Source organism: Crinia signifera, chromosome 2 (assembly GCF_055691185.1).
Source record: "Crinia signifera chromosome 2, ASM5569118v1, whole genome shotgun sequence".
Classification (NCBI taxonomy): domain Eukaryota; kingdom Metazoa; phylum Chordata; class Amphibia; order Anura; family Myobatrachidae; genus Crinia; species Crinia signifera.
In genome coordinates, this window is record NC_139218.1 from 30,886,905 (window position 1) to 30,910,946 (window position 24,042).

General features: G+C 39.2%; 1 protein-coding gene across 2 annotated transcripts in view; it reads right to left on the reverse strand.

Annotated features, from left to right (window-relative positions):
• Nucleotides 1-20,004: 20,004 nt before the first annotated feature.
• Nucleotides 20,005-24,042, reverse strand: part of C2H21orf91 (chromosome 2 C21orf91 homolog) — a 41,820-nt gene continuing 37,782 nt past the window's right edge. The window contains exon 5 of one of the 2 annotated variants that reach the window (XM_083171874.1): nucleotides 20,005-23,992. In XM_083171874.1, coding sequence (XP_083028000.1) covers nucleotides 23,826-23,992 — 167 coding nt within the window. In that variant the 3' untranslated portion in view covers nucleotides 20,005-23,825. The remainder of the gene's footprint in view (nucleotides 23,993-24,042) is intronic. The other variant, XM_083171876.1, reaches the window with a different exon arrangement.

Sequence of the window (24,042 nt, forward strand, 5' to 3'; positions counted from 1 at the left end):
GATCTGTGTAGGCAGGAAGCAACTGACGGTTGTTGGTGGTTGTTACATAAATGCAAGGAGAAGAATTCTTTACACCAGTCTATCTGCAAATGTCTGGCAGCGATTTGGATGATTGTGACCTTCTTTCCAATTAGCCTGATCCCTGTCACTGGATATGAGTCACATATTGACTTCAGGAGAGCGGGCGGTTTACATAGAGGAAGAGCCGTGTCAATCACAATGCAGATAAACAAGTAAAATAATAAGTTAAAAGAATAAAATAGACAGTTGATTGTTGACATTGAGGCTGCAGACTGAGGTTTCAGGGATTGTGGACCTGATTAATAATCAATTTCCTCCCGAAATGGTCAGGAGGATCCCAAAAATCAGGAACCCCTCCCGGCCCCCTGGAAAGGTGGGCAAGCTTCCTGCATTCTTCCGCATGCCCCCGGACACCCTGCCTCCCCCCCTCTGCACCGGGTAAATTTCACGATTCATGGCTTTTCAGGGTGGGTGTGGGCTAAAATGATCCAAATTGCACCGTTTTTAGGGTCCAATGACGTCTCGTTCCATCCCCGCCCCCTGCAGCTGACAGTTTCCGGGCTTCTCCTAGAGAGGAGACAGAAAAAATAGGTAAGTATGACCTGATTCAGAGGTTGACACAATGCCAATGTTTGCCGACCTGATTCCTTATTTTGGTCAACAGTCAAAAGGTTGACGTGCCTACATTGATGGTAAAGTATGAAAAGTTGTTGTTTTACAAAAAAAATCATGAAAAACTCATGTTGACCCTTGACAACCTTTTTTTATGTCGACCTTTTTGACGATGTCGATCTTTTGACCATGTCAACCTTTTGTCTGTTCGCCTTTTTGACTAAGTTGACCTTTTGCTTGTCAACCTTGTGACCATAGTTGTCGACCTAGACACTGTAGATCTAATTTTAGCTCTCCAGCCCCCAGTGTCTGTCCAGTTGAAGTCATAAACCAACTTGTTCATACTTTACCATCAACTTGGCCATAGAGTTAGAATATAAAAGTGTTCCGCAGTGAGGCACCGTACCTAAAACGTTTCATGTTGACCTTCGGACCATATTGACCTTTTTGACCATGTTGACTTTTCGACTGTCAACCAATAATTGTCGACCTTTTGACTGTAGACCCAGAGGCGTAGGGAGGGCGGAGCCACTGTAGCACACGCTCCGGGCGCAGATTGGGCACATGGCGCCGCCGGCCCGCCTCCCCCTCCGCAAATGACACTATGTACTTCAAATATACTAGTAAGGGACCGGGGCAGCGTGCGCCGGCATCTGCTCTGCCCGGCGCCTGCGCCCTGCCTGCTCACCCGGTCCCAAGAAGCTCTTCCAGAAGAGCACTCACCACTGCGGGTGCCGCGGCGCTGACGTCATGCGGAGGACCCGCCGGCATTACTTGAGTCTCTGCGCGCTCAGAGACTGTAGTAGAGAGCGTGACCGGGTTCACCAGCGCCGCGGGCAGAAAGAAGCACCAGTGTGGCAGCCTGACTGCCACTACTGAAGCACTGCAACAGGTGAATCCTGTGTGTGTGAGAATGGTGCTCACAGTGTGTGTGTGTGTGTGAGTGAGAGAGAATTGTGTTTACAGTGTATGTGTGTGTGTGAGAGAGAATTGTGTTTACAGTGTATGTGTGTGTGAATGAATGAATGGTGCTTACAGTGAGTGTGTTTTATTATATCTTGATAAAGGGCATAGGAGCCCAAAACTATGCCCTTTAGCATTGTCATTGGTTATTGATTGAAGATAGTCTGCTGAGTGCTGTCCACGTGGAGGTTGATAGTTTCCTTTAGGGGTAGTTGGCACCAGAGCCAGTTGTTTCAGTTTCGTTACAGGGTGCCATTCATATGTTTGTACTGTATGTATGTATTTCCAGCAAAAAAAGTTTCACTCATAACGGCTGTGCTTTAAAAATCCTGCGTTTGCCACTGAATATATATCATTATCAAGGTGGATTTCCTATTTAATTTTTTTATAAAGCTAATTAATTATGGTAATTAACTTATGGTAATAAACTTGGGGATTGGGTGGGGCCCGGGGGAAGAGAGGGGTGGTGTGGGGGGGCCAGGGGGGTGGGGGGTGTGAATCGCTCTTTATCTGTATATTTATTTATTTATTTACAGTGTCTTATATAGCGCAGCAGATTCCGTTAGTGTGTTATATAGCGCAGCAGATTCCATTACAGTGTCTTATATAGCGCAGCAGATTCTGTTACAGCGTCTTATATAGCGCAGCAGATTCCGTAACAGTGTCTTATATAGCGCAGCAGATTCCGTTACAGCATCTTATATAGCGCAGCAGATTGCGTTACAGCGTCTTATATAGCGCAGCAGATTCTGTTACAGGGTCTTATATAGCGCAGCAGATTCCGTTACAGTGTCTTATATAGCGCAGCAGATTCTGTTACAGGGTCTTATATAGCGCAGCAGATTCCGTTACAGTGTCTTATATAGCGCAGCAGATTCCGTTACAGTGTCTTATATAGCGCAGCAGATTCCGTTACAGCGTCTTATATAGCGCAGCAGATTCCGTTACAGTGTCTTATATAGCGCAGCAGATTCCGTTACAGTGTCTTATATAGCACAGCAGATTCCGTTACAGTGTCTTATATAGCGCAGCAGATTCCGTTACAGTGTCTTATATAGTGCAGCAGATTCCGTTACAGTGTCTTATATAGCGCAGCAGATTTCGTTACAGTGTCTTACATAGAGCAGCAGATTCCGTTAGTGTCTTATATAGCGCAGTAGATTGCGTTACAGTGTCTTATATAGCACAGCAGGTTCCGTTACAGTGTCATATAGCGCAGCAGATTCCGTTACAGTGTCTTACATAGAGCAGCAGATTCCGTTAGTGTCTTATATAGCGCAGCAGATTCCGTTACAGTGTCTTATATAGCGCAGCAGATTCCGTTACAGTGTCTTATATAGCGCAGCAGATTCCTTTACAGTGTCTTATATAGCGCAGAAGATTCCATTACAGTGTCTTATATGGCGCAGCAGATTCCGTTACAACAGCGTCTTATATATTTCAAATGTAACATGCCAACGCATGTTAGCCACGCCCCACGGGGGGGGGGGGGGGTGGGGTTGGGGGCGCAAAATATGTCCTTGCTCCGGGCACCATGGCACCTAGCTACACCGCTGTGTAGACCTTAACTCTGTAGATCTAATATAGCATAACCGAGAGACACTGGGGAACTGGAGAGACACAAGGAAGCCTGAGAGACTCTGGGGGACTGGAGAGACACAAGGGGGCCCCTTAGCAGTGCTCCATGAGTCAGTCTTCATGGCTCCAGCAGCATCACAGGAGGTAAGGAGTTGTTCTGACTGCGTGACACAGTAGTGACATACACTCAGTATAAATATTTGCACCAGGGTTGCATACCCTGCCGGAAGGGCCAGGAGGGTCCTGGAAATCGGGTCAACCTCCCTGCCCACCGGAATGGTATGCAAGCCTCCTGGAATCCGGGCAGCCTCCCACCTACCCCCCCTCCTCACGGCAGGAAGACCGTGGGAGCAAATGGTTTGAAGTGCGACTTTGTAACCACGCCCCCCTCTGTGCAATGCCTGATATACCAGCATTGCACAGCGGGGCGTGGCCATGAGGATGTGATCATGTTGGCCATGCCCCCACACTCATCATCCGCCGGCCGCCCTGCCCCTACCCCGCAAATGATATGTCTCGCAGTACTACAGACAAAACCCTTGTGGCTCTATATGAATAAAAGTTTACAATAATAATTTGAGCCAAACTTTACATTTTTAAATTGAGGGGCAGATTTATTAAGCTCGATGAAGTGATAAAGTTGTTGTTGTTAGTTTATCACCGGCCAATCAGCTCCTATGTGTCCTTTTTCAAACCAAGCCTATAACTACACAGTTGAGAGCTGATTGGCCGGTGATAAAGTACCTGCCACATTATCACTTCATCAAACTTAAAAAAAATCTGCCCCTCAAAGCACTAATACTGAATGGAGCTCGGCACGCGAGGGGTTAAAACCATATCAGACCTGAGGGATTTATACTCCATAAATGTCACTGCTGTCAGGAGAGATTACTTTTTTCCAGTGTAATACTTCTTCAGCAATACCCAAATTCCCGGCTATCACCAAGAGCGCATATTCCGCCATCATACTTAAGGCTAAGCAATCCTTAGTGATAAGCGGCAGCATACGATTTAAATGTCTTCGTTTCTGCAAACCAAATATTCAGTGGTTAAGCCTGAATGAAGTATAATCCTCATCCTGTGATATTACAGACGCAGCAATATGGCGCACGCAGGGGAGGGTGACATAAGTGTTTGCATGTAGACTGATCTATATATTATTAAGCTTTATTATTTTCAGGTAAGAATAAAACTTCATATTGGGAAGATAATGACGAAAAAGCAGAGAGTGCTAATTATACCGTACAAAAGGCCAGTAGGATGAAAGGCTGAGGATGGCAAGCACTGGCAGTACTAACCCTAATTATGTGCTAAACCCATCACAGATTAGCCATGTCTGCCTTAGCTAATTATAATATAGATAAAAGGCCTCAGGGAAAGCTGCATTAATGAGGAGACTAGCATACAGAAAGTCTCAAACAAGGAGTGATCTTCTTACGCCACAGATAGATGTGCACTGAGACGTTCTCCGCTCGGGGCTGATCAGCAGATGAGAGAGGGAACTATCAGTGAATGCTGCAATGACAATGTCACTTTAAAGGCACAGTACCTCTATGTTACCTTTGTATCAAACCAGTGGTTCCTGGTCCTCGAGTTTCCCCAACAGGTGTTTTGTGGATTTCTTTCATCAGGAACATGTGAGCTGATCTATTTTACTGGGCCTGTTTTTACAGACAGAGATCCTGAAAACTTGATGTGCTGAAGTTAACTTGGGGACTGGAGTTGGGAGACACTTTGTTAGACCAGGGTTGCCTTCCTGACCCTCTCATTCAGGGAGAAAATGCTCTGTTCCTGGACTTCCCTGGTAATGTATGATTGCCAGCACCTGTGGTGAAACACCTTTCTTATCAATTACCTACTGTAGCTACCCACAGGTGATGGCAATCATACATTACCAGGGAAGTCCAGGAACAGAGCATTTTCTCCCTGAAGGAGAGGGTCAGGTAGGCAACCATGTGTTAGACATTCCAAATTCTCTCTTTACAATTATCGTTAAGACAGTCACACAACCAGAATGATTATATTGTTTTTGTTTTACATCTGTGATATAATGGTAGGGGTATCATGGTCTTTACAGTAGCGCACGCAGGGGGGTTTCTGAGTACCCAGAAACCCCCCAGGAGTGTAAGGGCCTTATGCTAAAAGCTGAGGGTCCCCTCTTTCCAAGGGTACAAGAATTTTGAAAATCGGACCTTGGGAACCAGAGATATCTGACTTCAAAGCAGTGGTCCCCATCTAAGCCTGTTAATTGCTCTTCCCAGTCAGATGGGATGCAGTTAAAATCCCGGCGTTCAGAATCCCGACCGCCGAAATCCCGACACTTTCTCCCTCCGTGGGTGTCCACGACACCCCTGGAGGGAGAATAAATTAGCGTGCCGAGCATAGCGAGGCACCGGGCCCGCTGCGTGGCGAGCGCAGCGAGCCCGCAAGGGGGGGCCAGCCACGTCCCCCCCTTGTCGGGATTTCGGAGGTCGGGATTCCGGCATCGGGATTTTGAACGCCGGGATCCCGACCGCCAGGATTTCATACTGAATACTGAATCCAGTACGATATTTCAGGTTCTGTCTGACTTATGTCAATGCCTAATTTTTCCCAGCATAGATTTTCCATAATTATAATTATAACCATGCCAATAACATTAATATAGTCATAGATAAATAATCTTTATCCCATAAGCCAGAAAATATTGCATATCAAGTTACACATTTCAGCCGATATGCCATGTTTAGTCTCTAAATGTGTAGAACTATATTGGCTGTCAGATGACAGTTATTAGAATTTCATATCAAGTTGCACTCACATGTTACACAAGTTATAAGTTCACATTAGAGTAATCATAAGATGACCAGCAGAAGAGGTGTGACCATTAACTTTCAAAAGGAATACCTGAACCATACAGGATACAGCAAACAAAGGGGCGTGTCTGTAGGCTATTGAAAGAAGGTGACTGAATGGTCTCTGGGAAGACAATAGGATCAACCCCTCCCCCTAGAAAGTTTTCTTGGATAGTGAATGAAACACAAACACTTACTTGCTTTTGGAACCTTGCCCTGATAAGATGCAGTGCAACAGTCCTGGAGAAGATTGGAGAAGATTGGACACATGGCTTTGAGTAATGTATATTTGTAGGACTGATATGAATAGTGTACTAAGACCCACGGTTATGGAACATGGATTATGTTAGAAAGTAGGAGCAGTTAACTTCCATTCTTAGTTATTTTCGGACATTAACATGTGCTTAGGCCCAGAGTATGTTTACACATGGTTACACAAAGAAAGCTTCTGTCTGTAGTTGAGAGTGACCTGTGTGAATAATGTTTAGCTAGGATCATTGAGATAAGGCATTGTAATAACATATCATACATAGACATATGTGGTTCAGCAGGATATTGGTGTGGTGTGTTGGCCCTGGATGTGTGGAGGTTTATTGTGTTGGAAGTGTGGTGTTTGATCTGTTAGGAGAGGATCTGTTTGGCTTGTTAGATTGAGATACTATCCTGTATCATACCAGAGGGATAAGCAGAATGAGGCCTGGAATCAATTGTAGACATGTGCTCAGGCCCCGGCCTGCAGTGTGTCCTTTGTGTAGGTAAACGGTTAACATTGGTGTTTGGACTGGCCCTTGTGTGTCCTAGTGTGGTTGTAAAGGAGTTCTGTAGTATATTGTATGGACTCTTTGTATGCAAGTGAGTGTGTTTGCTCAAAGGGAAGCATGTATTTGAAAGCATGTGTAAGGCTATGCGTGAGCATGAATGGACTCTTTGTATTGAAGAGTGTGAATGCTTTGTGTAATATCCAGTGAGAATATCTAGATAAACTGGCGGAATAAACCAACATATATGTAACAAGTGTTGTTAGCATGATGCTCGGATGGTGTGTGTGTAATGGCATGTGATGTGATTATGATATAGCTAGGCCTTGAAGTGTATAGTGCCATTTAACTGCTCTGTTCAGAGAAGTACATTGTAGCTTAATGATATTTAAATTGTGTATGCTACAGGTTTAGTGTGTTTGATGAATGTGCAAGTTATATTCAGGATTGTGAGTATCGCATGATGCAGGTTAGAGGCAATTTGGAGTAAATGTTGTGGATAGAAATTATGAAAGTACAGTCAGTTTATGTTTGATTGCCATGATTGTTAAGGTTCCTTTGTGTGCCATGTGGAGGAATCTAAGATGGCGGAATGCCATGCGGCAGACCAACATGTGTTCTGGCCAAAATGGCCGACAATCGAGTTTGTTCATGCTACTGTATAGCCACGACTCCCGCACGGTATTCACATACACATGTATATATATCACTGAGGTTAGCTTTATTTAAGGATGCTGGAGTAATAATCGTTATTAATTATAATACCTGTATTGTTATATTTATAATCCATGATACAGTTTCATCTGCTTACACTTATAAATAATATTCATTGATTATAATTCTGGACATTCACTTATTGGTTGCGTGCGACATGAATAAATTAGATAGACCTTGCATTTATAAATAAATGGACTTCCTTACTTATAGTTTTTCTGAGGATATATTCCAAAAGCTGGGACTCTCCCTCTTTGATGGACACTAGTAGCTTGTCTCTACTTTTCCCAGAGCCAGAGATATCAGCCTTCTAGCAGCTGGTTACTGCTCCAGCTCCACACACCTGGTATGTAGTTTTATTGCTCCGCCTCCTGAACTCTGATCCCCTACTACATAATACCATTTGGTAGGTGGGATTCTCTAGTTTTTAATTGCTTTAAAATCTAAGAAATCTATTTCCGGGAACTGGAGATCTTTGCAGTCAAGAAAGCTGTCCTCCCTCCAGAAAATTATGAGTATTAAGCTCACTCCACTATACACCTCTCCTCTGCATATTAAACATCCTTTACCACCCTGGAAGTTATGTATCAGGGCCCCTTCATTCAGCCCAATGCCCCCTTCTCCCACCTCATCTCCCACCATCTGTGCAGTAAAGGGGTAATTAGTGGAAATTACTGATCCAGGCCCTACATGCTGAGCGGTTGATATAATACCCCCTACCACCCACGTACATCAAAGCTTCCCCCACCCCTACCGCTGGAGGATCGGTAGGGGCCCCAATACATTGCTATGCCCAGGGGTCTACACTGCTGTTGATGCCCCTGTATGTATATATATATATACTTATACTATATATTTATGATTACCATTACCTGTGTTGAAATACCTTTCTTATCAATTAACCTGGTTAGAAAAGGTGATGGCTATGCAGAGGATTAAAGACAAAATAAAAACACAATACTGTATAAAAAATAAAAAAATAAATCACAATTAAGTGAATGTAATAAAGGTTTCTACCTATTACCAAAACCATTGGCATTGACCGTAACTGAGTTACTCCATTAGTGGACCGCGAGGCCCTCCTCAGCTCTCTCACATAGCTAAGTATGTGCCTGCTTGTTCCCATAATCTTCAACCCAGTCAATAATCCAGAAAAAATGTGGGGTCCCATCCCTCTCCCGTGACCTATCAACTGTATAAGGTCCATCAGACCATTAATATTCTTATTCTTGTGTTTTGCCCCTTGTGGCTTTCTCCCCACCCCTATTGTGTTCACCCTGTTAGGTGAACTTTCGGGAGACTTTTCTCTCCTTTATAGCTATGTGTTAATTGCTTGAATAAATAGGGAAAAACTTTATATGTTTTTAGTGATAAAACATATTTTTTGTGAATTTCTATCAACAAATGTGCGCTCGTGCTTGGTCACATGGACCAATAATTGTTGCATCCATCCTGATGCTTTATTATCTTGTTGCTCCCACCCCCCAAAATAACCGGAAGAAAAAATTATATGGGAAAAAAAGGAGAAATAGGGAAAAAAGAAAAACCAAAAAGTAAAATTCCTCGCAGCTTCTCATAGCTATTGCTTGAAGAATTATATTATGTTTACATAACAATACAAATACAATTAGCTCATGTTGTACCTGTTCTCAGTATGTCCGTTTGGCAAAGAGTCCATGTGAAAAAAAAAATTCATGAATTAAAATGTGAAATAAAAATTTGAAAATGTGAAATAAAAATTTGAAAATGAGAAATATAATGCGAAATAAAAGTTTCATGAAATAAATTGTGAAATAAATTGTGAAATAAAAATTTGAAAATTTTGAAATAAAATTTGAAATAAAAATTTCATAAAATAAATTGTGAAATAAAATACGAAATGTGAAATAAAAATTTGAAAATGTGAAATAAAAATTTGAAAATTGTGAAATAAAATGCGAGATAAAAATTTCATGAAATAAATTGTGAAATAAAAATTTGAAAATGTGAAATAAAAATTTGAAAATTGTGAAATAAAATGCGAAATAAAAATTTCATGAAATAAATTGTTAAATAAAATGCAAAATAAAAAATTCATGAAATAAATTGTGAAATAAAATGCGAAATAAAAAATTCATGAAATAAATTGTGAAATAAAATGCAAAATAATAATTTAAGGAAATAAATTGTGAAATAAAAATTTGAAAATGTAAAATAAAAATTTGAAAATGTGAAATAAAAATTTGAAAATTGTGAAAAAAATGCGAAATAAAAATTTCATGAAATAAATTGTGAAATAAAATGCGAAATAAAAAATTCATGAAATAAATTGTGAAATAAAAATTTGAAAATGTGAAATAAAAATTAGAAAATTGTGAAATAAAATGCGAAATAAAAATTTCATGAAATATATTGTGAAATAAAATGCAAAATAAAAATTTTATGAAATAAATTGTGAAATAAAAATTTGAAAATGTAAAATAAAAATTTGAAAATGTGAAATAAAAATTTGAAAATTGTGAAAAAAATGCGAAATAAAAATTTCATGAAATAAATTGTGAAATAAAATGCGAAATAAAAAATTCATGAAATAAATTGTGAAATAAAATGCGAAATAAAAAATTCATGAAATAAATTGTGAAATAAAATGCGAAATAAAAATTTCATGAAATAAATTGTGAAATAAAATTTTGAAATAAAAAATTCATGAAATAAATTGTGAAATAAAATGTGAAATAAAAATTTCATGAAATAAATTGTGAAATAAAATGCGAAATAAAAAATTCATGAAATAAATTGTGAAATAAAATGCGAAATAAAAATTTCCTGAAATAAATTGTGAAATAAAAATTTGAAAATGTGAAATAAAAATTTGAAAATTGTGAAATAAAATGCGAAATAAAAAATTCATGAAATAAATTGTGAAATAAAATGCGAAATAAAAAATTCATGAAATAAATTGTGAAATAAAATGCGAAATAAAAATTTCATGAAATAAATTGTGAAATAAAATACGAAATGTGAAATAAAAATTTGAAAATGTGAAATAAAAATTTGAAAATTGTGAAATAAAATGCGAAATAAAAATTTCATGAAATAAATTGTTAAATAAAATGCAAAATAAAAAATTCATGAAATAAATTGTGAAATAAAATGCGAAATAAAAATTTCCTGAAATATATTGTGAAATAAAATGCAAAATAAAAATTTTATGAAATAAATTGTGAAATAAAAATGTGAAATAAAAATTTGAAAATGTGAAATAAAAATTTGAAAATTGTGAAATAAAATGCGAAATAAAAATTTTCAATGAAATAAATTGTGAAATTAAAATTTGAAAATGGGAAATAAAAATTTGAAAATTGTGAAATAAAATGTGAAATAAAAATTGCATGAAATAAATTGTGAAATAAAATGCAAAATAATAATTTCATGAAATAAATTGTGAAATAAAAATTTGAAAATGTGAAATAAAAATTTGAAAATTGTGAAAAAAATGCGAAATAAAAATTTCATGAAATAAATTGTGAAATAAAATGCGAAATAAAAAATTCATGAAATAAATTGTGAAATAAAATGCGAAATAAAAAATTCATGAAATAAATTGTGAAATAAAATGCGAAATAAAAATTTCATGAAATAAATTGTGAAATAAAATTTTGAAATAAAAAATTCATGAAATAAATTGTGAAATAAAATGTGAAATAAAAATTTCATGAAATAAATTGTGAAATAAAATGCGAAATAAAAAATTCATGAAATAAATTGTGAAATAAAATGCGAAATAAAAATTTCCTGAAATAAATTGTGAAATAAAAATTTGAAAATGTGAAATAAAAATTTGAAAATTGTGAAATAAAATGCGAAATAAAAAATTCATGAAATAAATTGTGAAATAAAATGCGAAATAAAAAATTCATGAAATAAATTGTGAAATAAAATGCGAAATAAAAATTTCATGAAATAAATTGTGAAATAAAATACGAAATGTGAAATAAAAATTTGAAAATGTGAAATAAAAATTTGAAAATTGTGAAATAAAATGCGAAATAAAAATTTCATGAAATAAATTGTTAAATAAAATGCAAAATAAAAAATTCATGAAATAAATTGTGAAATAAAATGCGAAATAAAAATTTCCTGAAATATATTGTGAAATAAAATGCAAAATAAAAATTTTATGAAATAAATTGTGAAATAAAAATGTGAAATAAAAATTTGAAAATGTGAAATAAAAATTTGAAAATTGTGAAATAAAATGCGAAATAAAAATTTTTAATGAAATAAATTGTGAAATTAAAATTTGAAAATGGGAAATAAAAATTTGAAAATTGTGAAATAAAATGTGAAATAAAAATTGCATGAAATAAATTGTGAAATAAAATGCAAAATAATAATTTCATGAAATAAATTGTGAAATAAAAATTTGAAAATGTGAAATAAAAATTGTGAAATAAAAGGCAAAATAAAAATTTCATGAAATACATTGTGAAATAAAATGCGAAATAAAAATTTTATGAAATAAATTGTGAAATAAAAATTTCATGAAATAAATTGTGAAATAAAATACGAAATAAAAAGTTCTCGAAATAAATTGTGGGTACTTATGTATTATCTGGACTCCCATGTTAAATGCTAATCCTAATAGCAAAACTGTGGCAAGCTTGCTGAAAGGTTCTTCTCCAACCCTGTTTGAAGAAACTCCAGAATTGTAGTTATCATTCTCTCATTTTTGTTGCCTGACTTACAAAAATACACATACTTCCACCATATTCTGTAGTATGTGGCTTGATGTTGAAGATTTTCTGATACTTATGTGATATCTGGGCTCCCGTTTTTCTTATGAGACCACGTCTGCTTGCCACGCTTCAGGCACGGTGGCTCGCTGCGCTCGCCACACTATAAAATAAACTCAGTGCATAGTTGGGGTATGAAAAAATGGGGTGCATTTAACATGGGAGCCCAGATAATACATAAGTACTGATTTTCTTGCTTTCAAGAGGGTACCAACTACCTTTTCAGAAAAAAACCCTTCTTAATGTCTGGGCATCAGTAACCAGGCCGTTAGCTTGCAGTTGTCTGGTTGTTTCTGATAACGGCCTTGCTGAATTAGATCTCTGATGTGGTAACGCCCACGGTTCCTCTACCGCCATCTGTGCTAATGTGGCAAACCATGCGCTCCTTGGTTATTATGGTATTATCGCGATCACTGTGGCCCTCTCCTTCTCTATCTTGCTTAGTAGTCTGTGAATAACCGGGAACGGTGGAAACACATATGCCAGTTCTACATCCCAAGTTGCCGTCAACGCATCTGCTTTCCATGACCCTGGCTCCTAGTGTCTGGAGATGTAGCGTGGTACCTTTGCATTTTTCACTGTCACCATCAAGTCCACTTGTGGTAGACCCCATCTTCTTATAAGTGTTGCAAATACTTCTGAAGAAACTTCCCATTCTCCTGGAGCTATTCTGTTTTATTCTGTTTCTGCTTAAGGTATCCGCTATCGGAAATAAAGAAAGCCTTGAGACTCCTGACGTGACGTTCTGCCCATTGAAGAACTTTTGTCGCTTCTATCATTAGGGTTTTGCTTCTTGTTCCCCCTTGCTTATTTATATACGTAACAAACGATTGGTCGTCTGACCTTATTATAACCTCCTTGTTCATTAAGTGACTCAAACTACAGGCATGCCATCAACACTGCCCTCATTTCTCTTATATTCGAGTGGGCTTGACTCATCTCTGCACTCCATTCTCCTTGTGCTGTCCATTGTTCAAATACAGCCCCCCCCCCCAGCCTGTTTTGCTGGCGTCTGTCGTCACCATTATTTGTACTCCTGTTGCAAAGGATATTCCCTGGCTCAATCTTTCCATGCTGCACCACCATTTGAGATCTGCTGTTGCCTCTTTTGATAGGCAAATCTTTTGATTTGTATTTTTTCCATCTCCGTCCCATTGTTTTATAGGGAACGCATATGAAGTCTGGCCCATGGTATATCATCTAACGCAGCTGATATGAGACCTAATATTCACATGTATTCTTCTGAACTGGAGACTTCCTAAAAGACTCCTTGGGTGAAATGTAATAGGATGAGAGATTCAGAAAGTGAGAGATTTGGGAAGAAATCTCCAGTTTTTTTAAAGGGGCAATCATTTACACTGCAAAACCAGATTGATTTTGCAGTGTAAATGATTGCCGCTTTAAAAAAACTGGAGATTTCTCCCCAAATCTCTCACTTTCTGAATCTCTCATCCTATTACATTTCACCCCTTACTTCTTTGTTCAGTCTTAAGCATCTGTGTTCTTTTAACTTTATTAGCATGGAACTTGTATCCAGGATAACTCCTAGATACTTTACCCTTTGTGAAGGCTTGAGGTGACTGTTCTGGTAATTTATTAACCAACCGTGCAGTCACGGACCCACCGGTCGCCTGCTCCGATAGTTCAATCTGAGCAGCTCCGGCCGTGACTGGGGTTCACTTTGGACTCTCGGGTCCTTTACTTGAGGTACACTGCCACCAGCCAAAACCTGATTTTAGCACTTGAAACTGCGCAAGGGGCGGCTTGGCTCGCACCTGACCGCACAATACAATATACAAATGGTAACACGCTGGAGCGTTCTCTTCTGAGGCTAATGAGTCTTAAGAACACAGAACCAGGACTGAGAATATGTATTATTTATTCCTAGAAATACTACAGAGCTTTAGAAAATAGTTACAATATTATACAATGATTTTAAAAGTACACACAAGGTTAAATGCAATTTCAGAAATAAAATAAAAGGGGAAAATGACAGAACCGTATCTTACACTTAAGTACCAATCCTGACGTGGGGGGGTTCTCCACAAGAAATCTCTGGTCGCTTACAGCCTGTTTGCTAGACCCCCAGGTAGTGACACTGACTATAGGGAGAAGGGTCTTAGTTATACTTTGAAGACTCCCTCATCCCTCCCACCCTTGGGATTTTTAACCATTCCCTTGCTGAGCCTAGTGAAGGTCCCTAGATATAGGATCTTTCCCATAAAGAAGTTGTCCCTGCTTTGAAGTAGATTTTATACATTCCTCAAGTGATAAGAGGTAATTTAGTAGAGGGCCAGAGCAACTTTGGCCTGTTGGCTGGACACTATTGCTCTCCGCCCCAATCTGGTTTATGAGGGGTCTCAGATCTTATCTTACATCCTAACTCCAGAGGAGTCCACAGATGTCAACCAGAGGGAATACATGCCTCAAACTCAAACCAGGGTCACCTACAGTTTACCCACATAATAAAGACATGTCCTGATTCCAATACTCACAGGAGACATACCTTTGCAACAATATCAGACATACATTGATCGAACGAACAGATAATCATAACAGGAGGCATACGTTAATTTGATCGATCACCTGATCTGATCGTTACACGTGCCTTTTCAGGTAATCTAGAACCAGCTTTGTATGCTGAATCGCCTGTACTTCTGTTTGTGCCATAATGAATAGATCATCCAAATACGGCCAAATTGACACCCCTTGTATTCTGAGGTTGGCCACTAGTACTACCAGTATCTTTGTAAAATTTCTGTGTGACGTTGACAGGCCGAATGGCAGTGACGTGAATTGGTAAGTATTTCCTCTTAACCGAAATCGCAGATATTTTTGGTGTCCTGTAAATATTGGAATGTGCAGGTAGGCATCTTTTAAGTCTATTGTGGTCAAATAGGCTCCTTTTTTTATATCTGGAAGAATCGACCTGATTGACTCCATTTAGAATTTTTTTAAGTGAACATAGGTGTTTAGTCTTCTTAGATCTAATATGGTTCTGAAACCTCCTGAGGGTTTTATTACAACAAAAAACCTTGACTGCCATCATAGGCTTCCTTGTTGCTTTGAGACCATTATGACCACACCTTGGTCCACCATTACTTGAAGGCTGCTGAATAAGGCCAATCTTTCCTTCCAGTTACTTGGAACAGGGGATTCTTCTATCCAATCGCCCGGCAGAGTGACAAGTAACCAGAAGATATGGCCTCGAAGACCCACTTGTCCTTGGTCAACTGGTACCAAACCTGCTTGTATTGTTGCATTAGCCTGCCACCAACCTTTTCTCTGGCGTCATTGCATCTGACGAAAGGCAAATCTGCCCTCTCTGCCCCTTTGGCCACGAAAAGTGGTTCTATTCCCAAACCAATTTCTGCCAGGCCTATAAGCCTTTGCTCCCTTATAGTCGGTTGTTGGATAATGAGGACTTTTGTTGAATTGACCTCTCCTTGTAATTTTATCCTGAGGTAACCACACAGACTTTCCCCCAGAAATTTTCATGATAAAAAATTTGTTTTAAAAATTGTTGGCCGAATAGGTATTTTCCTTGAAAAGGTAACAATATCAGCTTATTCTTTGACTGATTGTCAGCCGCCCATGGCTTTAGCCAGAGGGCTCTTCTTGTCACTGCTGTTGTTACGTTGAATCTAGTTGCCAAACATACTACATCCAAAGTGGCGTTGCAGAGAAATTCTACAGCCATTTGTATATTCTGAACCACCTTCATCAACTCTGTTCTCTTGTTCTGTCTAACATGTCAGACTCAATGGGCCTTATTCGAGTTCACTCTTTCTGACAAAATCCTTCTTAGATGGACAAAACCATGTGCACTGCAGGGGGCAGATGTAACATGTGCAGATAGAAATAGATTTGGTGATTTTTTGGTGATTCTTTGCAGGGTAAATACTGACTGCTTTATTTTAACACTGCACTATAGATCTCACTTTGAAGTAAAACCCCACCCAAATCTAATTAGATCTGCTCAAGTTACATCTGCCCCCCCCCCTGCAGTGCACATGGTTTTGTCCATCTAAGAAGGATTTTATCTGAAAGAGTGAACTTGAATAAGGCCCAAAGTCTTGACACCAGGATCTAAGGACTCTAGATGTTATCGCCCTTGCTGAGGATGCCTTTATTGCAGCTCCTGATGATACATGCTGCTTTATTAAATTGATCTCTATTTTTCTCTCCATAGAGTCTTTAAATACATTCGCATCCTCCAGTGGAAGAGTCGTTTTCCTTGATATGCGAGCAATGGCAGCATCTACCTTGGGTGCCTCCTCCCACGTTTTAACCTGTTCTGGGTCAAACAGGTACATCGTTACCACCCTTAGCGGTACTGACACTTTCTTATCTGGGTAAAGCCACTCCTCTTCCACATCTTTTAATGTTTTGGATAATGGAAATTGCTTAACCTTTTTCTTTTTATCTCTAAATAATAGGTCTTGAAGTTTCCCCTCTTCTTGGGGGTCTTCAATATTAAGTGACTTATGTATAAGTGACAACAGGTTATCAAGCAGATCTGGGTTAAAAACTATTTCTTCTTTTTCATGAATAATTCTCCCTCTCCTGCTTCTTCCTCGGTCCTAAATGCCGGGCCTGCCTCAGATTCCTCTGAATCTGAAAGTACCGCCCTGCTCCTTTTTGTAGGAGCTTTTGCCAAGTCCACTTTGGTAACAAAAGTATCTGCAAGTGCTGTTTTTAACATAGCCACCAAGCTCAGTCATTTGAGGCATCCCCATTTGATGGGACCCCTTCCATTTATTACAAGTAGAACCCGAGCATTTCTCATGTAAGATTTTATCATATAATGAGCACTTCGCTGTATGTATGTATGTAGAGTAGTATAGAAGTAACAATTAGGGATGCCAATCCAGGGGCATTTTTTCAATCCCGGGATTCGGGATTGAAAAATGCTCAATCACGGGATTCCCAGGATTGGCCTCCCTAATAAAAAAAAACCGCAACAGATCCCAATTAATACCCCCCCAATCCTCCCCATCCACCCTGCCCTGCACTGTCACTTACACATTGTTGGTGACAGGCAGCAAGACCATCTCTTCACTTCACAGCAGGCTGCAACGGGTGTCTGGGAGCGGCACAGCACGGGGGCATGGCGACACTGAATATTACAGCAGACACACAGCATCCCGGCGGCTGGGCTGCGCAGCGTGACACTTGACGTCACGCTGCGCTGCTCTCTGTGCACAGCGACACAGTCTGAATAGGCATCCCGGCAGCTGGGCTGCGCAGCGCGACACGACCTCACGTCATGCTGCGCTACTCTGTGCACACTCTGCCGTACCACCGGGGGGGTCACTAATAGCAGCCGGGCAGCACATCTGAGCTATGTAAGGTGCTTAGTGCTGCCCGGCTTTTAAAAAAGAACTTAAAAATGTATTGCCGCAGTAATCCCGGGATTAAGAGATCCAATCCCGGGATTCAAATCCCGCCTATTTTAGGCCAAAATCCCGGGATCCCGCCGATCCCGGGATTGGCCTCCCTAATAACAATCCTCTGATATATCTAAAATACAAAAAAATACTCCAAAAAAAACACTCCTGGCTTACCCTGACTTCATGGGCTGCTTTTTCTCATCCTCCATTATAATACCAGTACTCAACACTGTTTGTGCACTGCCAAAAGGAAAACACTTTGGTATAAGAAACTGCAACATTTAGTAAGAAAAAATGTAACCATTGCCCCAGCAGCGCCGCTGCTTTACAGGGGCTTATCGCAGTCTGCTGGTGTTAGGGAGAGTTCTGCAGCAACCTCCAGGGTTTGCAGGTTGTGCTCTGGTTACAGGAGCCGGTTGCATGCCGCGCCCGGCGATGACGTCAGACACCGCTAGCAAACACGTGCCTGAGCCGGCGCACAGCCTGGCGCTGGATGCCGCTCCTTGATGACGTCAGATTCTGGCTGCACGTGTTCCACGGTACTCTCCAGCGCCGGTGCCTATATTTAGCATCACAGGGTAAGCCATCCATCTACCCGAAAAAAAAAAAAAAGACACAGCCTTGTGGGAGCGGTCTTATATAGGGGCAGTGTCTTTTTGTTTACTTTCCAGATATCTACCCAGGAGGGCTTAACCCAGAAGTATGCTGCCATGGGGAGATAGAGAAAAAACTGCATTACCGAAGGAGGTAGGGTCAGCTCCATAGTTCAAGACCACTCAACTTGTGCTGGCTGTAGTAAACGTGGCTGGGGTGGAATATGTTGCCAAAAGTTCCAGATAAAAGATCCCTCAAAGCCACAAGGTACTCACTTGACTGGTGATTCTTTCCTTATAAAAAGGGAATCTTAATTCTGGGTACACCTTGAATATACACAAAAAAAAAAAAAAAACAACAACAACCTCTAATTCTGGCTCCAGCTCCGCCACCTATTTGGCCCTATCCCTTCTCCCTTTCGGCTGCTCTGTTTAGATAAATGGAGGTTATTTGCCTACTTTGGTAATGTAAAGTAGAAGTATTATCCCCCACACAAGTGTATAGAACTGCTTCAGTGGGCTCTCACTTGTTACCTTTCAGGCAAAACAAACAAAACTACAGCTACATAAAACAAACTACAAGCTCATAGCATTAAAACAGGCACGGACATATGGAGAAGTGGTATGATTTATTTATTTTTTGCCATTTATTACACATGCACACTAGCCTTAGGCCAGATGACATTAAAGGTTACGATCATTTTATCGCTCACTGATTATCGGAGATAAAACAAGCAACCAGACCTAAGGAATGCCCAAGGACAGCCTGCCATAGTGCTATCATTTTGCAAGAATGTGTTGTTTAGTAGTGAAGAAAAGGTCAGATATAACTAAAAACACCCAAATCTTCTATTTCAATGCAGGACCAACTATTACTTTTTTTATTTATTTTGGGTTTCCTGAATCACAGAGCCCTAGAATATCAGCATTTTTTTCACAGCACCCCTATGTTAAAATGAATTAATACATTTTGAAAAAAGTATTAAGTAAATTGTGCCTACCTGACATCCTTAAGGCCCATACACACTAGAAGATTATCTTTCCAATCTGGCTGGTTGGAATGAAAATTCGGAAATTTTTGGGAACAAATATCAATCAACCTTTTGCTCCCAAAAGTTGGAAAATGGACAAAGGCAGTCATCTGCATAAATAAATGTAACCAATTTGTCTGAATGACCATTTTCGTCTATTTTCCATGTTTAGGAGCCAATGGTCAATTGTCATTTGTTCCCAAAGATTTCCAACTGGCCAGATTGGAAAGATAATCTTCCAGTGTGTATGGGCCTTGAGGTTGTGTTTGTGGTGGTGACAAAAGAGGCGTGGATTATAAGAACAACAGTATCTAGGTAGACAGTCAATATGTCGACCACCATGAGTCGACATTGACAAAATGATGACGTGAATGTTTCACTTTATTTGGGTGTCTGTCGACATGGACACCATATTAGTGTACTGCTGTGCTCACCATGCTTCAGACACGGTGCCTCGCTGCTCTCGGCACACTATTATGTTCTCTTATGTACAGCGTTGCTTTTGATTGTCCCCATTTTAGGTTTGCCAACCACTAGCACTGGTTGGCTGTCATTTAGACCATACATAATTTGATTTGGTTCTGAACCACTGGTATAGTACAATGTATACTGCTTTCTTATAACTGTCTCACTAAACCCCAAACCAGTAAAATAAAAAAAATCCAACCTTGTTTACTTATTAAAACATGTTTATTACAAAAAGAAAAGCATACATTGCACCATAAAACTTAATTTGTTTTAAGAAAAACAGCAACTTTTAAATAGAAATAAAGTCCATTTTTTAAATGAAAAAACATGAATTCAAACTGCTTTCTAAAATTCTAAAATAAAAGCACAGCTTTTATCAGTGTAAAAATCTTACCAAGACAAAAATAAGCATTAAACAAAACCATTTGAATAAATTTTATAAAATAATTGGTTAAAAAAAAAATAATAAATATGGTCAAACAAACAAAAAATCTGTATTAAAACATAAAAAAAAAAAAGTACCAATAGTTTACATTAACGGTTTTACTTTGGCAGTGATGAAAATATCCGTCAACTCCACAAGTTACAAACACTGATATCACAGGGGAAAAAAAAAAGGCTAAAAAAGAAAAAAATATGAAAATCTAATTACTATCATAACACAAATCTATGTACATGTGAAATAAAAAAACGAACAAAGACCTAATTGCAAAAGAAGTTAATATTTTAGGACATCAGCATTTGACATGTATGCATATTTTTTTAAATGTATAATACATGTTAAAAGGAACAATATATTTACTAGGGATAGTCAGTATATGCACGTCCTTAAGATGTACATTTTTATGGGCAGTGTCAAGTCAGATAATACATTTAAAAAACACACACACAAAAAAAAAATACCACACAAAGAAAAAAATAGAAAAGATCGCTGCATTATGAGCAAAGCATTTAAGTCTTCCACTTTTATATACCCTGCTACACCCTGTGTTCAGTGGGCCTGATTCAAATCCATTCGGTACTGCGTGACCGATGTTGCGCGTCTGCGCATGCGGGTATCTGCGCATGTGCAGGCGTATGGTATGGTGCGTGCACCCATGGCGACCTTTCGGTGTGGGGGGGGGGGGGGGGGGGGGTCGGAGATGGGCGGGGGCACCGGGCTGCCCCATTACCATGGGCGTTCTCATGGTAATGAGGCAGTGACGCGGGTGTGGGGGGCGGGTAGCTGACATCACCGGATGTCAGCTGCCCGCCTACATCCACGCCAGCGTGCACGCAAATGTAAGTAACTGAAAACTCACTTATATATGCGTGCACGCTAAACATCATTCGATGGTCAGTGACCATCGAAAGATGTGGGCAGTTACCCGAGCCATGCGAATGGATGTTTATGCAAAACATCCATTCGCAGCTGCTCGGGCGAAGCCGCACTTTGAGGGGGCGGTGGTCGTTCGCCGGGCGGGGTTTGGTGGACTCGCAAGGCTGCGAATTCGCAGCCTTGCGAATCAACCTGAATAAACCCCATAGCCTCACACCCACATGGTGTTGAAATCCTGGAGCTCCAAGGAGTGGAAGGAGCAAATTACTGTAGTAAAACTGAAGCAAGGAAAAAACACAGCTCTGTAGAATATTTGTTTAATAAAGTTAAGGTGCAGATACGGTATGCGGATGGCTAACACTAAGTATGTCGACACGAGCAATAGGACGACATGCCAATAGCCAACACATGAAAATTCCAACATGAGACAAGGTTTTTAATTTGTGTACTTTTATGCCTTACTACCCCCACAAGGAATCTTTTTGAGAATAGAAAAAAGTGTTCCGAGCATAGCGATCCATTAAAGGGGACACAGTATACTAATTGGGGTTCAGGTGCCGACTTTGATACAAAAAAGGGGGAGGATTTTCAATAGTTACTCTTTGGAGGGGGGTGAAAAAAATAGCGCCGGGGGAAAATTTTCAATACTTATGCCACTCGTTTATTCTATATTAAAGAAGATGATTTACGGGTTTAACATTACGCATCTTTTCATGCATAAGATAAACAGATATACTTTAAATCCTACACCGCACATAAAACCTGATCTTCATGTGCGGCAGGTTTTCTTCCAATAAAACTTTGTGCATAAGATATCTTATGAACGAGTCGGGAACCAAAACAATAGGCCGCCAATTGGTCAAGTTTGTACTCCGCTTAGGGGAGTATTAAATCATGTCCACATTTTTTGGCTAGCCGAACATACCTGTTCAACATGGCCATTTTTTCAAAGTTTTTTTTTCCCCCGCAGTTGCAGTTTCCGGACCTGAATTGAATTCCCCCCGACAGCCGGACCTGAATTGAATTGGTCAAATGTAAATTCCTCACCAAGAAATAGTGGAAAACTGACAATTTTCCCACTGTGAGAAATCGACATGGACTGAAATCCCCCCTTAGTCTCGAATTACATTAAATTTCCCCTTAATTCAGCAATATAATTGTGCAAAAATGATCCAAATTTAATTTGTTTTCACCGACAGATTCAGTGAACTAAATAGAATAACCTTACTACATTATACAAATACTGTATATACATTTTACACCAGGACACCGTATCATAGGACTACCCATGGGCGTAACACCCAGAGGCAATAGAGATGCCTGCCTCAATTTTAATAATGGTATCCATTTTTTTGCCGCTAGAACATAATTACACAAATGTCTATTACACAATGCAAATGGTAATAGACTTACAAAAACATTCTCACTTCCACTTGTTTACCAGTCTTTGCCTTGACCTTTCAGGTATTGTAGTATTGCATAGCAACCTATACTTATAAAATATCATGACGACTTCATCACAATTTATATAGCACCAAATACATATTATCTCTGCTAATTTTTTTATATTTGTAGAAGACCATTGACCAGCATTAGGACACACATACTAGTACAAATAAAAATATCAGCCCACTTGCTCTTAAACACCCAAAATGTGTTTGATCCAAGTGACTTTCCACTTGCATGTGAAGTATTAATACACCAACCAGAAAGGCAAATAAATATATAATGAAGACAATGGCTTTATGTACCCCCCACAAAAAAACTTTTGCTTCACTAGTGCATATAAAATTAAAAAACAAACAAACAAACAAAAAAAACACACCCACACAAGAAAAATGAAATGCATAATTTTAGACAAGTTGCTGAAAAAAACAAAACACTTGCTAAAAGAAATCATTGGTCAGACTGATAATATTGTGCATAATCTGTAAACCTCCGTGAAGTTTTTTTTTTCTTTCAAATATATATATATACACAGTTATTAAAAAAGTATCCAAAATATTTCTCTTTATAAAAAAAAAAACACACCAAAAAAAAACAGCAGATCATATATAGTCTACGTAAACCTGAAAATTTTTCTAGCAATAGAACTTTAAGCGTTTCCAACCATCGTATATTATTACAGAACAGTTCAGTCTCTAAAAAGTTTTTTTTTTCTTTTTCTTAAAGTTGAAAGAAGGTGGCTTCTTTTTGGAAGAACAAGATATTAAAAAAAGCTTTGAATGACTTTATGTCAAAAAAAGATCAAACATATTGGAGTGCGTGACAAATTCAGCCCAAAATCTTTTTTAAGTAGGCACCAATGCTGCATGATTTGTCACAATACCAACCGGTTTTAGAAATGTAAAAAAAAAAGAAGATAGTTTACATTTGCTCTAGGGCCAACAGGGTGGACTTATTGCCTCTTGGTACAGGATTTGGTAAGTTCATAGTCTTTGTTTAAAAGGTCAACCCACCGGAGGGCCTTTGTCAGTAGCTGTAACGAGAGGGGAACAGCCCTCACCCACTGAGGACACCTCCGCGTGGTCTTTTAGGCCTTCCTTCTACCATGTAAGGATCATCCACATGCCCCAGACTCACACACAAGAACAGGTTTTGTACAATTGTGAAATGTGAAAGGCAGACCCATGATTTTTTTTTTCTTTTCTTCTTTGCATAATAAAAAGTATTCGCCTGGTTCATGTAGCAAGATGGCTGTATGTGTTATTGCTGGAGGCTGGCCAGGTAATTTCCTTTGTAGGCTGGAGAAGCTCTCCTCTACACTCTAGTTATGGATTGGAATATTCCCTTTCAATCTGGCCCGGCCCGTCTGGATACACGGCAGCTTTGAGTAGTTTTTAAGCATCTGTTCTATGGCGACGTGACGCACGTGGAGTTCCGAGGACAGTGCGTCCTTTTCTTGCAAGACGCAACTGAGATCTTCAAACACATCTATGGCAGACAAAAGGGAAAGGAATGAAAATTAACACGTCTTTTGACAT